The sequence below is a fragment of the Cydia pomonella genome, chromosome 20 (genome assembly GCF_033807575.1).
Source record: "Cydia pomonella isolate Wapato2018A chromosome 20, ilCydPomo1, whole genome shotgun sequence".
Classification (NCBI taxonomy): Eukaryota; Metazoa; Arthropoda; class Insecta; order Lepidoptera; family Tortricidae; genus Cydia; species Cydia pomonella.
In genome coordinates, this window is record NC_084722.1 from 4,664,196 (window position 1) to 4,679,469 (window position 15,274).

Below are 15,274 nucleotides of genomic sequence, written 5' to 3' on the forward strand. Positions count from 1 at the left end.
TTACAGGGGGGGGACACACTTTTTTTCACTTTGGAAGTGAAGACCTATTCATAGATACCCCACACGTATGGGTTTGATGAAAAAAATTTTTTTTTTTAATTTTATGACTTATTAAAAAAACACTACTTACTAGATCTCGTTCAAACCAATTTTCGGTGGAAGTTTGCATGGTAATGTATATCATATATTTTTTTTAGATTTTTCATTCTGTTATTTTAGAAGTTACAGGGGGGGGAGACACTTTTTTTCACTTTGGAAGTGTCTCTCGCGCAAACTATTCAGTTTAGAAAAAAATGATATTAGAAACCTCAATATCATTTTTAAAGACCTATCCTATCACGATTTTTTGCCTAAAAACTTATAATGTCCGGCTTCAAGGGTTTTAGTCCATCACAAGTATCACAACATGTGCAGGTGCAATAAATACCAAAATAAACCGGCCAAGAGCATGTCGGGCCATGCTCAAAGTAGGGTTCCGTAGTTACTCTTCCGTCACAATAAGCTAAACTGGAGCTTAAAGTATAGTAGATTGTTAACCGAGGGATGAACTGTGAATGTACGTCTTTTTACTACGAAGGGGAAACTTTTAGCGATAACGCAAAAATAGCTAAACTGATCATGCCCGCTATAGTTTTCATTTAATGTCTTTCTTAAGCTCTACTTCCACGATTTTTTTCATTTTTTTTTGGACCTATGTTTCAGGAGGGACACATTTTTTTTTTCTTTCGGAGCGATTATCTCCGAATATATTCACTTTATCAAAAAATGTTTCCACTTTTCGTGTAGGGGAGGTACCCTAAAAAAAATATTTTTTTAGATTTTATTGTACGACTTTGTCGGTTTTATTGATTTATATATATCCATGCCAAATTTCAGCTTTCTAGCACTAACGACCACGGAGCAAAGCCTCGGACACTCGGACAGACAGACAGACAGACAGACAGACAGACAGACGGACATGGCGAAACTATAAGGGTTCCTAGTTGACTACGGAACCCTAAAAATGCCAAAACGCGATGTGGGGTTGCTGGAGAACATGACGTGATAAAAGTGGTGCAGTCTTGTTTCGGAGGCCAAGTCTCATTTTGGGCCATTGAGCCAACGGAGTAAGTTAATAAAAAAAATCGAAATCGCTTCTGCTTTATTTTTGTACCACACTGTGCTATTTATTATATATAAGCAGCATATTTAGACACGCTGATTATTATTCACTTGGCAATTCAGGACAACGTCTAGTTCTCCAAAACCATGAAAATTAATCCGGAAAATACGATGAATGGTGACTTGATGGACAATCACTACAATCTTGGACACTATTTTATGGACTACATGACCAGATTCCCTGAAGACTGTATTTGGCAGGTGGGTATCATAAATTAATTGTCAACAGTGCCTTTCATCCGAGTTAGAGTTTGTGCGGAAAGAGAAGACTCGTGGAAGTCGTGGAACTTATGCTGGGTTCCCTTATATTCCACGACTCTTCTCTTTCCGCACAGACTCTAAATACTCTACTTTTCATATCGAATACGGGAAAATCAAAAAGACAAGGCAAATTTGCATAATCAGTAATTTTATTATAGTAATAGACGTATGGCCATGTTTTTTTCCTTAGGACCTACTTGCTATCGGAGACTTTGCATGTTGGGAGATATTAAAAAAACATTTGGATTGCAATATTTATGAACACACACATATTTTAGCAAACTGCAGTAATTTTAAAATGATTTGTTCATTACAGTATGACAATCAGCGGGATTGCATCTTACTTTTAATTTTTTTACTTTTTCGTTCAAAAACTGCCAATAGTCAACGGCATTGCTCACACAGCCAATTAAACTGTTTGTGAAACTAAATATTAAATAACATTTGAATGAGGAACATAAGCAATTTTTATGTTAAATTTTAATTTATTTACATGACTAATGCCAAATAACTTAAAAAAAAACATTTAATGTCGTAATAAACATTTAGTGTAGCTATATAGGTACGTCTTTTTACTATGAGGGTGAGACTTTTTGCGATAACTCAAAAAAAAAAGGCTGAATTAATCATGGTCACTTAGTTTTTATTTAATGTTTTCCTTATGCTCTATTTCCACGATTTTTTTCATATTTTTTTGACCCTTGGTTCAAAAGTTAGAGGGGGAAACATAATTTTTCGTTCGGAGCGATTATTTCCGAATATATTCACTTTAATTCTTTTTTGTCCAGCGATACCCCACGGTGTAGGGTTAAAGCGAAAAAAAAATACACCCCCCCCCCCCCCCCCCGTTACGTGTAGGAGAGGCATCCTAAAATACTTTTTTAGACTATATTTTACGACTTTGTCGAATTTATTGATTTATATATCCATGCCAAATTTCAACGATCACAGACACAGACAGACAGACTGGCTGTTTTGATTATATATAAAATTCTTGTCCAATATAACATCCTTGAAGATTAGTGAGATTATCTTAGTTCGTTGAGATAATCCGGTTCCTGTTTCTAATAAATATTTTTATCTGCATATGTAGATCGACGCTGGTACAGGCCAGTCAGAATCGAAGTTGTCTGTAAAGAGCCGGTCGATACGATTGGCGAGATGCCTCCGTAACGCGGGCCTGCGGCCGGGCGACGTGGCCGTCGTATGCGGCAGGAACCATCTGGACGTCCACATTCCATTCTATGCAGCATTTATGAACGGGCTGCCGTTGGCTGGAATTGATCCTATTTACAGATACGGTAAGCTGTTAAATTAATAGTGTTATACATATCAAAGAGCTTTTTAATTACTCGTACGATTTACGTTATTGTCAAGTGGGATAACTGGGAAAGGGAGGAGTAACTTTAGACAAAGGAAATATTCCCCAATTATATGAACGTGGCTGGCAGCAGTGTTCTTTTTACAATCTCGAATCAGGAATTATCAGTCTTAGGGTAATTTTTTTAACTAGCTACAATTATCTAATATCCCCCCCCCCCCCTCACTGTCCCCAGTCATCCCAATGGACGGTACGTGAACAATATTAACAGGTACTAGGAATCTACATAAGGCCCTCAGCACACGGCGCGTAAGCGTAAAAGACGCGAAGAACGAGAGAGCGCTACGTACCTACGAGCACGTACAAGTTCAAATTAAATAAGTCCGTACACGAAGCGTTGTCGTAGCGTAGCGTATCAGATTTCTCCCGTCATTACGACAGGCGTAGGCGTAGTATAGAATTACAGACGTAAAAAACAAAATAATACATAATCAAACAATAAAAAATTTCATCTGAAGAGAAAGTAAGATTGTCGATACATCCGCCGAAGACATCCGTTTTTCTAAGCTCAAGTACGCCATAGTAAATGTATGGCATTGTCCTACGAGCACGTACAAGTTCAAATTAAATAAGTCCGTACACGAAGCGTTGTCGTAGGGTAGCGTATCAGATTTCTCCCGTCATTACGACAGGCGTAGGCGTAGTACAGAATTACAGACGTAAAAAACAAAATAATACATAATCAAACAATAAAAAATTTCATCTGAAGAGAAAGTAAGATTGTCGATACATCCGCCGAAGACATCCGTTTTTCTAAGCTCAAGTACGCCATAGTAAATGTATGGCGAATTTGATCTTAGAAATCGGACAGGCTATAATCGTAACGTTTTTACGATACGCTTACGCGCCTTGTGCTGAGGGCCTAAGTGTTGCGTAATTTGCATTGCTATTTAGTAATGAGATGCGATGAGATTGATGTGATGTCATAGATAAATAGACTAACACTAACATAAATCGTCAAACTTTTATTTGTAGAAGAAATCAAAGTTAATTTTAAGACGACGCAACCAAGAATAGTCTTCTGTGAAGTGGAAAATTTCGGCGACGTAAAGAGAGCCGTGAATGATCTCGGACTTGATACGAAGCTGGTGACATTTGGTGACGGTGATCACTCGTTAGCAAAGTTCTTGGAGATGTACGATGACCATGAGCCGGAACACAATTTCAAGTAAGATTTAAATAAATGTACATATAAGTATGTAAGTAGAGAGATACGTTAAATAACTATAATTAGAGCGTTTTCACATAGAAATTTGTTTGGATTTTGGATCAAATATAAATGAATGTTATTAAATAAATATTTATCATTCAAAATAATAAATTAAAAGTCAATTCTACCAGCTAGCATAAGGAAACAACTCAAAATTTGCATCAGGTTACTTTGCTACACATGTGGATAAAATGCAACTTTGTCATCCGTTTTTGAACAATCAAGAGACCAACTGGTGTGGTGGAATATATGTGTATGTGCTCCAAGATTATTAATTTTCAGAGTGGCGAGCTTCGATACGGACAAGGTGTTCGCTTGGCTCATCAGTACGAGCGGAACCTCGGGACTGCCCAAGGTGGCAGCCATCAAGCACCCTGCCGTCATCAAGGGACTTCGGCTATACGAGATGCTCAAAGGAAAGTGAGTTTAAATGTTTAAACATTATATTTACAATAACAATGTACATAATGGATATACATTCATCATTTTCATCCGCTACTTTTGTTGCTGACTGCTGTACGGCTGCGGTACACTAGTTCTGCAAAATGTTTCTTGAAGAACTTAACTTAACCTTTCTTCTATTATGTTATAATTAGTATTCTTAATCTTCTAGAGAAATTCAACCAGCTCTGAACTTGTCAAGTGTGCAGTGGATATCCTCGTACCTAGCTTCTCTGGCCATGATCACCGCCAACCACATCAAGGTGCAATCTTCGTCCCCCATCACCATCGAGCACGCCATTGACATCATCAATAAATACAGGGTAAAGTTTTCTAATAGATACCTACTAACAAAATAGTTTCATTTCTCTTCAAGTCTTTTTACGAGTACTACCTACCTACCTACTAACAAAATAGTTTCATTTCTCTTCAAGCCTTTTTACGAGTACTACCTACCTACCTACTAACAAAATAGTTTCATTTCTCTTCAAGTCTTTTTACGAGTACTACCTACCTACCTTACGAAATGCATTCTATCGTCTCAAGACCTTATACAGCTGTAGGAAATACTTGTCAGAAAAAGTGAGAGAAATTCTTGTGGAAGCTCTAGTACTATCACCATTTAACTACACCGACATTGTTTATGGTCCGAGGTTATTAGCGAGTACAAAGAAGTCCATACAACGAGTACAGAATGCTTGTACACGTTTTTGTTACGATATCCCTAAAAGAGCACATATAACACCCTACCTTAATGTCAAAAACACCTTAAAGATGGAAAATAGAAGAAAACTTCATTTGTCCTTTACACTACGTAAGATTATAGAGTTTGAGAAACCTTATCTTACCTTTTTGAAAAATTGAAGTGGGTAAACGATGGAAACAAGTCAGTGAGAAGTCATAGAAAACATTCCTTGCTTGTCCCTAAACATAGGACCAAGTTTTTTAGGGGAGGATTCAAGTACGCAGCAACAAAAATTTGGAATGATCTCCCGCCACCACTAAGGAGTCCTATGCCGTTGCTAGAATTCAAGAAGCTGGTTAAAGTACATTTACTTAAAATACAGAAAGGAGATCCCCCCCCCCCCCCCTAACTAACTTACTAACTAACTAATAAATACATAACTAACTAATAAATATATACACATATATATATATATATCACACACGCATTCACACACACACACACACACACAGACATATTCACAAAACAACCGCGCCGATCGCATATATTATATATTAGATATTATGACTAGGATATATAATGACCGACCTGTCAAAAAGGGACCCGTCTGAAAATCAGCGCTGGGTATATATCTAGCAATAAAGCTGAGACAGGTACCCATTGCCTATACCAAAAAACCAGATAAGTAGTTAAAAATTTAGGAGCTAAATTGTTTGTTGTATGTTATTTTTTATTTTGTATCTTTGGTAGTTGGGGCAATAAATATTTTTTATCTTTATCTTTATCTTTTATCTTTACCTACTAACAAAATAGTTTCATTTCTCTTCAAGTCTTCTTGTTGTATATTTTTCTCTTGTTGCGGTACATCTTTTGTATTGCATTTTGGATATGTTTATATGACTGTTTGGTTTCTGAAAAAAAAAGAATACGCCGAAACCGTACGGCAGAATGGGGGACAAAAAGTAGACCCTGGGTTCTGGAACAGCTGTGGATGAAACCAACATAATATAAACGGTAAGATAATAAAGAAAGATATATCTCAATGAGATCATAGTTCCCCATGCGATCCAGTGTTATTCCTTTTGAAAGATATGAAACACACTAGGTCTTGAGTAATTGATTTATTTGTGAATTAAGTATTTGATAATATTAAGTCCGACGACCGACGCTCACGTTGGCGCGGGAAGCTCTCTTGACAGCCGCGCCCATGACAGCTGGGCTGTCAGTTAGGGCGCGTTTACAAACCCGGACAATATAAATATTAATAACTAGTATCAAAATAGAAATAGTTTGATGACAGACGGTGTTTTCCATATAATAATGATATAAATTATCATACATTTCTAACAATTTCTTAATAGAAGCAATAAGAAATTAACAATAGGTACTATTCTAACTTTTCAGCCTGTTGTAAGCACCGGGAGTCCAGTTCTGTTTACTGGCATCGTCAGGCATCCAAAATCTTGTGACTTGACTAGCTTCAACTGCATCATCCTTACTGGTTCTTCCGTGAAGTTGCAGATTCTCCAACTACTCAATGTAAGTCTATAGTGGCGAAAGTTCATTGACAGTGTGTTCATCACACTTCTAGAGGAGTAGGTACGTGCAATTATTAATTATTATAGGCTAGATGACGTTTTAATTAATGGTATCAATCGATCAGGTTTTGAGGATCAAATGTCTATATGGAACCTACTGCATTAAAATTAATACAAAAGTCAGAACTGACAGACAAACTCTAACAATCGTACTCTACTCACTGAGAAGCCGTCTTGAAGTATTGAAAACAAGAAAACGGTTGAATTAAGATTTCGTATACCAAACTATAATTACGTACTTTTCATGTATGGGCTCCCACTCAACTATAAGATTAATTTCGATACGCTGTAGTCAACTATAAAAAGAATTTAGCAATCACGTGCCGCCGTGCTCCCATAGAAAAGACTAAACGGGCGCGGGGAACAGGGCACGAGGCGGAATTCGCGCATTTATGTGTACAATTTTGTCTACTGAGATACTTACCAATTTTTATTAATTTATTTAGGTTATATAGTAAAAAAAGTATTATTTTAGATGACCCGTAGAAAAAGTATTGTTTACAATCGTTATATAATACTTGTGTACTTGTGTACCGTATTATGTCCACCACAGGACAGGCTATGCCTAGTGTGGGGGCCAGCATAAATGTAATACTGTTATTATTCTATTTCTGAAATAAAACATTTGTATTTGTATTTGTATTTGTATTTGTATAATCAAGCTTTTCAATCTCGTACCTTACTTGTACTCGTACCTTAAACACGGTACCCGACTGAAAAGCATTCTATTGTATCTCGATTGTATAAAATACTATTTAATAAAATGTAACAACTCGAATAGTTTTTCGTCTCGTCGCTCGCTCACACGTTTAACTATGGGTTTGTGATTTATTTTTATGGTTAATTTTCAGTCAAGAATGCATCCAAAAGCTGAGGTATGGAATCTGTACGCTCAGACGGAGTGCGTAGGACCTATATTCCTCCCTTGCCCACACGGCCCTGCAGGGAATGTGGGGAAAGAATTACCAGTAGTAAAAGTACAGGTACTTATTTTATTTATTTCAATTCATCGATAGTAAACTATTTTGAATAGGTACCTAATAAAAGTTTTTCATGGTCTAATCAAAGGCTTGTACCGATAAAAAACTGTAAAGTTCTAACCGCTGTAATTTTTGATCTAAGCAACATGGCTACGGCTTTCTTACCGCAGTAAAAAGTCTTATTTTTATATTATGTATATTTATATCATTCTGATTTAATGCTATACCATGTTACGAATAAAAGTGAACACTGAGAATTGATATTTTCCAAAGGCATACGACTGCCAAAAACTGAAAAAAGCCATGCAAAATCTGACACTGAATGCGTCAGGAAGAAGCGGCTATATATCACTACTACAGAAATAACTGTACCAAAACAAAAACTACAAATTATCTATATTAAATGTTGCCCCTTATTTTAATTATTCTAAAAAACATAGTTTCTTAACAATTTTCATCTGATTTTTCCATTTAAAGTTTACATTTTTTTAGTGTACCTCTGCCTACACCTTTTAAAGATTTATTATTTAAACTAAATGTGTTGATCAGTGAAGATGTAGTTATTTAGCCATAATTTTTCCTTATCATCATTAGTTTATTATTAACATTTAATGTATTTCTATCACTGAAATGAAACATTTCTATAAATAAATATGCTACTCCATATAAAAATGAACTGTCATAGGAACCATACACTCAGTATGGCTCGAAAAGCTGTTGCTAAAGTTAGATCAAGTTGTCAGCGATTTGGATAGTCCAGATCGTGCAAGTGTTCTTTTAAACGTCAAACTTCTTAATTCTAATATGAATTAGGACGTTTAAATAACATTTGCACAGTCTGGGCTATCGAAATCGCTACCATCTTAGCTGGGTCTAATTGTTTGTGCAGTTGGTCGACACTGCGACTGGCGAAGTCATCACGAAGCCAAACCAGACCGGAGAGCTCTGGTCGAAGGGACCAAGATTTGCAGTAAGTACCTAGACTCTAATAGGGTTAAAAATTAGGGACATTTGATCCTGAGTTATAGGTGCTTTCTTTTCTATGTATTGGTATGAATTATATGCATATTACCTATACAGCTATAAAGATAGCAGTAGGCACGTTTAATCATTTGTTAATATTTATACAACACATGAGATTCGTCTGTCATAACTAAAAAAATTCAAGCCCCTAATATGAACGTCAGCGAATTAGGTTGGCAACTAACTGGACGACCGGTCTGGTCTAGTGGGTAGTGAAGGAACCCTATGAAACTGATGGTCTCGGGTTCTAATCCCGGTAAGGGCGTTTATTTGTGTGATGAACTGATGAACACAGATGACTCCTGAGTCGTGGGTGTTTTCCATGTGTAATAAGTATGTATGGAAATGTATACGCAAGAAGCACTTGGCGTCTTTTGGCTTCGTTGGGTGGACGGCATTCTGAAGATTGCGGGTCAATTCTAGATGAGATTAGCTTAAAACCTGGACAAATGGCGTACTCGACAAGAGGCCTATGCTTCATATTGAGCGATGAAGGCTGATATGATGATGATGAATGCGTCGAAAATTGCATGCAATTATCGGTGAATTAACTGTATGTTCATGTTTTGTAGGAGTACTACAATAACCCTGAAGCAACTGCGGAGGCGTTCACAGCTGACGGCTGGTACAAGACCGGAGACCTGCTGTACAGAGACGGAGACGGTTACTACTTCTACGTGGATCGTATGTCCAGTGCCTTCAAAGTTAGAGGTTACTTTGTAAGTTATGCATACCTACTATTTTCTAATCTGGTCTTACTAAAGAGAAGCCGAAGAACGTGCGAAGTGGAGTAGAAAAAGCAGGTAAGTAGGTCCTGCGCTCTGACGAAATAGCGGAGGATGCAACCGGGATAAACGCTAAGATGTGTGTGTGTGTGTGAGAGAGAAAGAGATTTGTCTTCTAAGCTATTTTAAAATACAATCACTTAATCAAAGTTATGCTAAATTAATTTATTAAGCAAAAATGATTTTAAAACACGGAAGGACATTCATACATATAATACGCGTAATAAGGATAAACTATGCGTTCCTTCGACTAAGCTAGTTAAAACATTTAAGCAAGGTATCTCCCTAAAAGTTACCCTTTACAATCTTTTGCCTCTACACATAACTAATTTAACATGCATACAATTTAAAAATAAACTTAAACGTTTCTTCCAATTAAATCCATTTTACTCAATCAATGAATTTACAGATAAAATGAAAAATTATGATTTTATTATGTAAAATAATTCTAAGCGTAGGTGCTTTCATACTGTATTATATTGATGTATTTGATCATTTACCATTTAATATATTTTGATTTATATAATTTTGTCTACCTATATACCTAATAAGACATTGCATGATTAGTTTTAGCAATGACCTGTATTTTGACATGCTAGATGTAACGTTCTGTTGTTACTTGGCCAAATAAAGAAACTTGAAACTTGAAACAACTTGAAACTATCTTTCATCACTTAGACTGTTTAAATACATCTTGCAATAGTGATCAAATCTCATAGGAAAGAATGTTAAAATGATATATGGTTACGTGTGAAGTGCATGGTGGGTATAGTAACCTCCTGAGGCCCGGTGACGTCATCTTTTGTAAACATATTTTAACTTGAGTACTATATGTATAGAGTCCAAACTCTATGTAATATATTTACGACATGGGGCCTCATGAGGGTAAAGCGATCGCAGCACATGCCGTGGTAAAATGAAGGTTAGCGTCTTTAACATTTCATATAAGTTGTATGCTCGAAATTGAATTTTTAAGTTCCGATAACTTCTTCATTTAAATTGTGTACTTAGTGTAAGGGAACTAAGGGACCATTGTAATCTGTATGAACTGCTTAATGGCTAATGTATTTAATATGATAATGATTAATACTGAGTCCGTGTACATCAGTTTGTAAATATCTTTGCAAATAACACATATTATGTGATCTTTTTCTAGAAGTCAAGTATGGGTATAGTAAGTTATCCTTAAAAGAGAGACAGCACCATCATACATTGTGTTGTTATAAATAGCTCATACGCATTACGTTTTCGATTAAAGATCCTAAACAGCGTGATTTTTTCCGACATCAACCAATTTACACAAAATCTTAACAAGTTATACACCTACCAAATGAAATTAAAGAAATAAATAATTTTAGTAACTTTAAAAATTAATTAAAAACTTATCTAGTAAAAAAAGCGTATTACACATTAAATGATTTTTTTAAAGATAATATGGACGAATAACGTTACCGGCACAAATAAGACATACAGATATATAATACACCAGCCCTTTCTAATTGGCTTATGCCCATGATGCATGTTATTTCATAAGTTAGTTTTAAGAATATTGCTATACCCTTACAGGGTTCATGTGGAACTGTATTAAGTAGTTTTAAAGAACTGTACACTAACATGAGTGCAATAAACAATTCTGATTCTGATTCTACTAAACCTTCCTCAACACTCCAAACCGTATGAAAATCTGTTCAGTAGTTTTTGTGTTTTAGGGACGGGGAAATTTGTTTCGTAAGATGTAGTGGTAACCGCTAGATTTGTCGAAACTGGGTCGCGTGACAGTCGTGCACGTAGCTCTCCTCTGTACAGAGTGAAACATGTCTAGCGTCTTTCGACTTAAAATACGTGAATGACTCGTTTTTTATATATTTCATATTAATTACGTTCCCTAACTAAAATGAATTCTTCAGGTAATGCCCATGGAAGTTGAGAATGTGATCCATACGCATCCCGATGTGATAGAGGCGTGTGTGGTCGGCGTGCCGCACGCCGAGGACGGCAAGCGCGCCCTCGCCGTCGTGCAGCGCCGAGTCGGCGCCGCCGTCACTGAGCAACAGATCAAGGACCTCGTTGCCAGTTAGTATTACGAGTGTAACACTACTATCAAAATCTTAACAACAGTAGGTAGTATATACTACATACTACTACTTTTGCATCGGGCCCAAAAATCAAGTTTGTTCCAAGCTCTAACCCCTGTATTCATAAAACCAAAGAGAATTTGAAATGGAGGTGGATTGTCAAAGCAAACTTTGTAGCCACAGTACATTTACTGCCATCTTTTGACACATGATTAAAACTTTTAGAAAACTATTTGACTTTGATCCTTTTTTTTCACTGATTGTGTGATTTATTAAATGTTAAAAAGTGGCGCCATCTATTAGATCATAGGCCAAAGTTATGGCGGTATCATTGCGAGCGATGGTCATAACCAAATCAAATTCTCTTTGATAAAAGTTTTAACTTTTAATTATCTTACTTAAACTTTTACTTTGTTTTTAACTTTTGTTAAATTCTGTTACGTTCTAACAAACCAAAATGTCAAAAATGACGGATAAGGACAAACGATGTTCAAGGACACAACACCATAAGCGTTTATATAGGTACCCATCTATCGTGTAATTTGTGGTGAAATTAGGCTCATCTTTTAAGTAATTTACCTACCTGTCCCCCTCATAATACTTAATGATACATGAGTATACAGAAACTAAAGTAATCGTTGTTTTTACCAGGTAAACTCTCAGACAGCAAACATCTTCATGGCGGAGTCATTTTCGTAGAAAGTTTCCCGAGAACAGTCACCGGCAAATTGAAGAGAACCAAAGTTCTCGATATGGTCTTAAATGGGCAGAATATGCGTGATATGGAGATTCCCAGCGTCGGCAACACGAAAAAATTGATAAGTACCTTTCAACAACTATGCAGCTACGAAAACAACTCCAAATCTGATGTTCCACGTGTAAAAGTACCTTAAGCGATCGTCGTTTACGTTATTAACGACTTGCTAATACTTATAATGCGGTGCCACTCTACGTAAGCCCCGACCGCCATAAGGTACGTTTACCCGCTGAACGTCACAAATAAGCACGTCTTATCGAGAAGAAACTTGACCGGTCTAAAGGGATAAATCTCAATAATAGTTCACTATGAATAAATTAGATTGGCAACTGTTAAAGGTTTTTATAAATGGTTCCAGCAATCAACATATGTAGTTTTACCTGTCTCTAGATTTCTTCTATGAGATATGGCTTAAAGAGCCTACATTCAGGCCATATAACAAAAAATATTTTTCTCAGGCTTGACAGGTAAATCCTATTCCGGCACCATCTGTAAAATACTTCGACCGGCTCACCCTAGGTTATCCCAATGCTTAACCTAAAACAAAAAAGCATCCTTGGTACAATGCTGAGGAATGAGCCTATTTTATTTAGATTTAAGCTAGGTATAGTAATTATCCATATATAATCATTGTGTGTATTGTTGTTGTAAATAAAATGTTAAGAATTTAAAAAAATATATTGAATTTCTTAATAATTTATAAATATACTTTTTCCCCGACCTATTAAATATTTGTTGCAATAGAAATTAATTATAATAAACTTGCGATAGTTGCGATGATAGTTGATCTTGACTTGGTTTCACTTGAATAGAGATTCGATTTTTTAATGTCACTCGTTAACATTATCATCATAATACCCCCCTAACCCCTATAACACGAGCAATTATAAAAAAGAGATAATAAAAACTTGGAAAAATTACAACATAACTTAATTACATTTCTTTTTAGGGTTCAGTAGCCAAAATGGCAAAACGGAAGCCTAATAGTTTCGTCATGTCCGTCTGCCTTTATACTCTGAAACTATGTATAAGACATATTTTAATAAAATTCAGTGGCTTGTCGAAGTCCTACCTATATTATCCATTAGAAGATATATGACAGAACAAGAAAAGGGAAGTGCAGTATGAGTCAAGGCTTCACGTGTGACAGTGATTGGCTTTAAAATTTTTCGACAAAAATTTACTCTCTAACACGGATAAAATTTAAACATAGATCACGAGTTATTTACCACAGAGAAGTCACTGTTTTTTAAGTATTTAACATTCAATAAGTGATACTAATGTACAGCTTTTCGTCTTCCTTGCCGGTGTTGGTCGAAGCCATGAGAAAAATGAAAATTTACTGTTGGAAATATATCTTATACCTTTAAACGAGCAATTCTTGTATATTTATATATATATATATATATTTCCGGGATCTCGGAAACGGCTTTAACGATTTTGCTGAAATTTGGTATATAGGGGTTTTTGGGGGTAAACAATCGATCTAGATTAGTCTTATGTTTGGGAAAACGCGTGTTTTCGAGTTTTCATGCGTTTTTCTTTCGTCGCAAAATATGGTCGCTAATTTCGTGTTGCCGGCCATTGTCCGTCTGGTCCAGCGGGTTAAGACGCGGACGGCAAGAAACAACCAGTGTAACGGGTTCGAATCCCGCCCGTTGACTAACTTTTGTTTTTTTTTTATATGTTCAAGTTTATATTAATAATTATAAGTTCACATTTTACTTTTTTAAGTTTATGTAGATTATCACCTAAACATCACCATATTACAATAAATAGTTATAACCGAACAAAGCTCGGTCGCCCAGGTACTTTTATTTTAATGGCAACACATGGGTTACTTTTTTGGATTATTTGGTTCATAGTTTCGAATTATTTTTCACATAGCTCGGGTACGGTCAGCTGTCAACTCAATACATATTTTGTGCATTTTTAGGCTTTGACTTGAGTGATCTGTCGATACCCCCCGTCAGGGGGGTATGAGGGGCCGCTACCGCACTATGGCTGCGGCGGCTGTCGCGGGTCGCTTCCCCACCGACTGGTGGGGTGGTCTAATGGCCGTCATTTTGGGGACGGTGTGGGTAGCTGGTGTGGGCCAGCTCTTCGCTACCGATCGTTATCAAACCCCACGGCCCCTAACCTGGTGATACCGTTTGAGCGGGGCCAGGTTATGGAGCCGCGGAGAAGGCGACCGGCAGCTTAGCTGGCGTGTGTTGCGTGTTGAATCCGAGTGTATCATTTTTAGGTGTAGGTAGGTATGTACCTATATCCAAGCTATGTGAAAATGACAATGAAGAACCGGAGGAAACGTTCAAATAGGATGTTACGAAATTCTGGACATTACCAGATTTTATTTAACTCGTGATTAAATGTTTCTAAGAGGCGTATTTTTATTTTAATTATAGGATATAAATCTGGATTAGATATGGATCGAAATCGTATCGTATAATAAAATAAGTATACGCCTGTTAGCAGTGTTGGGCAAAAAGTAATTGCATTACGAATTATGAATTGCAATTACAAAATGTAATTTGAATTATGAATTGAAATTGCGGAAATGTAATTTCTAATTGCATTAAAATTTCACTGCATTACAAAATGTAATTCGCAATGCAATTAGAAATAACATTTTGTAATTTTAATTTGTAATGCATTACAAATTACACTCACACAAAAAACATAAAGGTGATATATTTTTCTATCCTTTAAATGCTTATTAGTAATTTAAATTGTATTTTGGTAAATGTTTATCCAATAAATGTTTTAAACTAGACTGAATATTTTCCTTAACCATTCCACGTGGGCAAATTTGATCATGTTTGTGTAAGTAATAAATAGTTTACACAACGTAATTGCGTAATGCAATTACGGATTAATGTTATTTCAATTAAAAATTACCAGGTAATTCAAATTAAAT

At 36.1% G+C, this 15,274-nt stretch overlaps 1 protein-coding gene across 1 annotated transcript; it reads left to right on the forward strand.

Annotated features, from left to right (window-relative positions):
• The first annotated feature begins 1,005 nt into the window (after positions 1–1,005).
• On the forward strand, positions 1,006–14,288 carry LOC133528834 (luciferin 4-monooxygenase-like). Its single transcript, XM_061866316.1, has 11 exons — positions 1,006–1,362; positions 2,516–2,723; positions 3,779–3,971; positions 4,296–4,433; positions 4,627–4,777; positions 6,544–6,678; positions 7,589–7,720; positions 8,607–8,687; positions 9,313–9,459; positions 11,433–11,598; positions 12,252–14,288. Exons 1-11 carry the CDS (start codon positions 1,249–1,251, stop codon positions 12,491–12,493), a joined length of 1,707 nt encoding a protein of 568 aa, XP_061722300.1. The 5' UTR covers positions 1,006–1,248; the 3' UTR covers positions 12,494–14,288.
• The last annotated feature ends 986 nt before the right edge of the window (positions 14,289–15,274 follow it).

Bases quoted from the DNA above. Each gene is read 5' to 3' on its own strand.
- LOC133528834 (XM_061866316.1), top strand. From the start codon at position 1,249: ATGAAAATTAATCCGGAAAATACGATGAATGGTGACTTGATGGACAAT. The intron at 7,721-8,606 runs GTACTTATTTTA...TTGTTTGTGCAG, and splicing joins TACCAGTAGTAAAAGTACAG to TTGGTCGACACTGCGACTGG. The intron at 9,460-11,432 runs GTAAGTTATGCA...TGAATTCTTCAG, and splicing joins TCAAAGTTAGAGGTTACTTT to GTAATGCCCATGGAAGTTGA.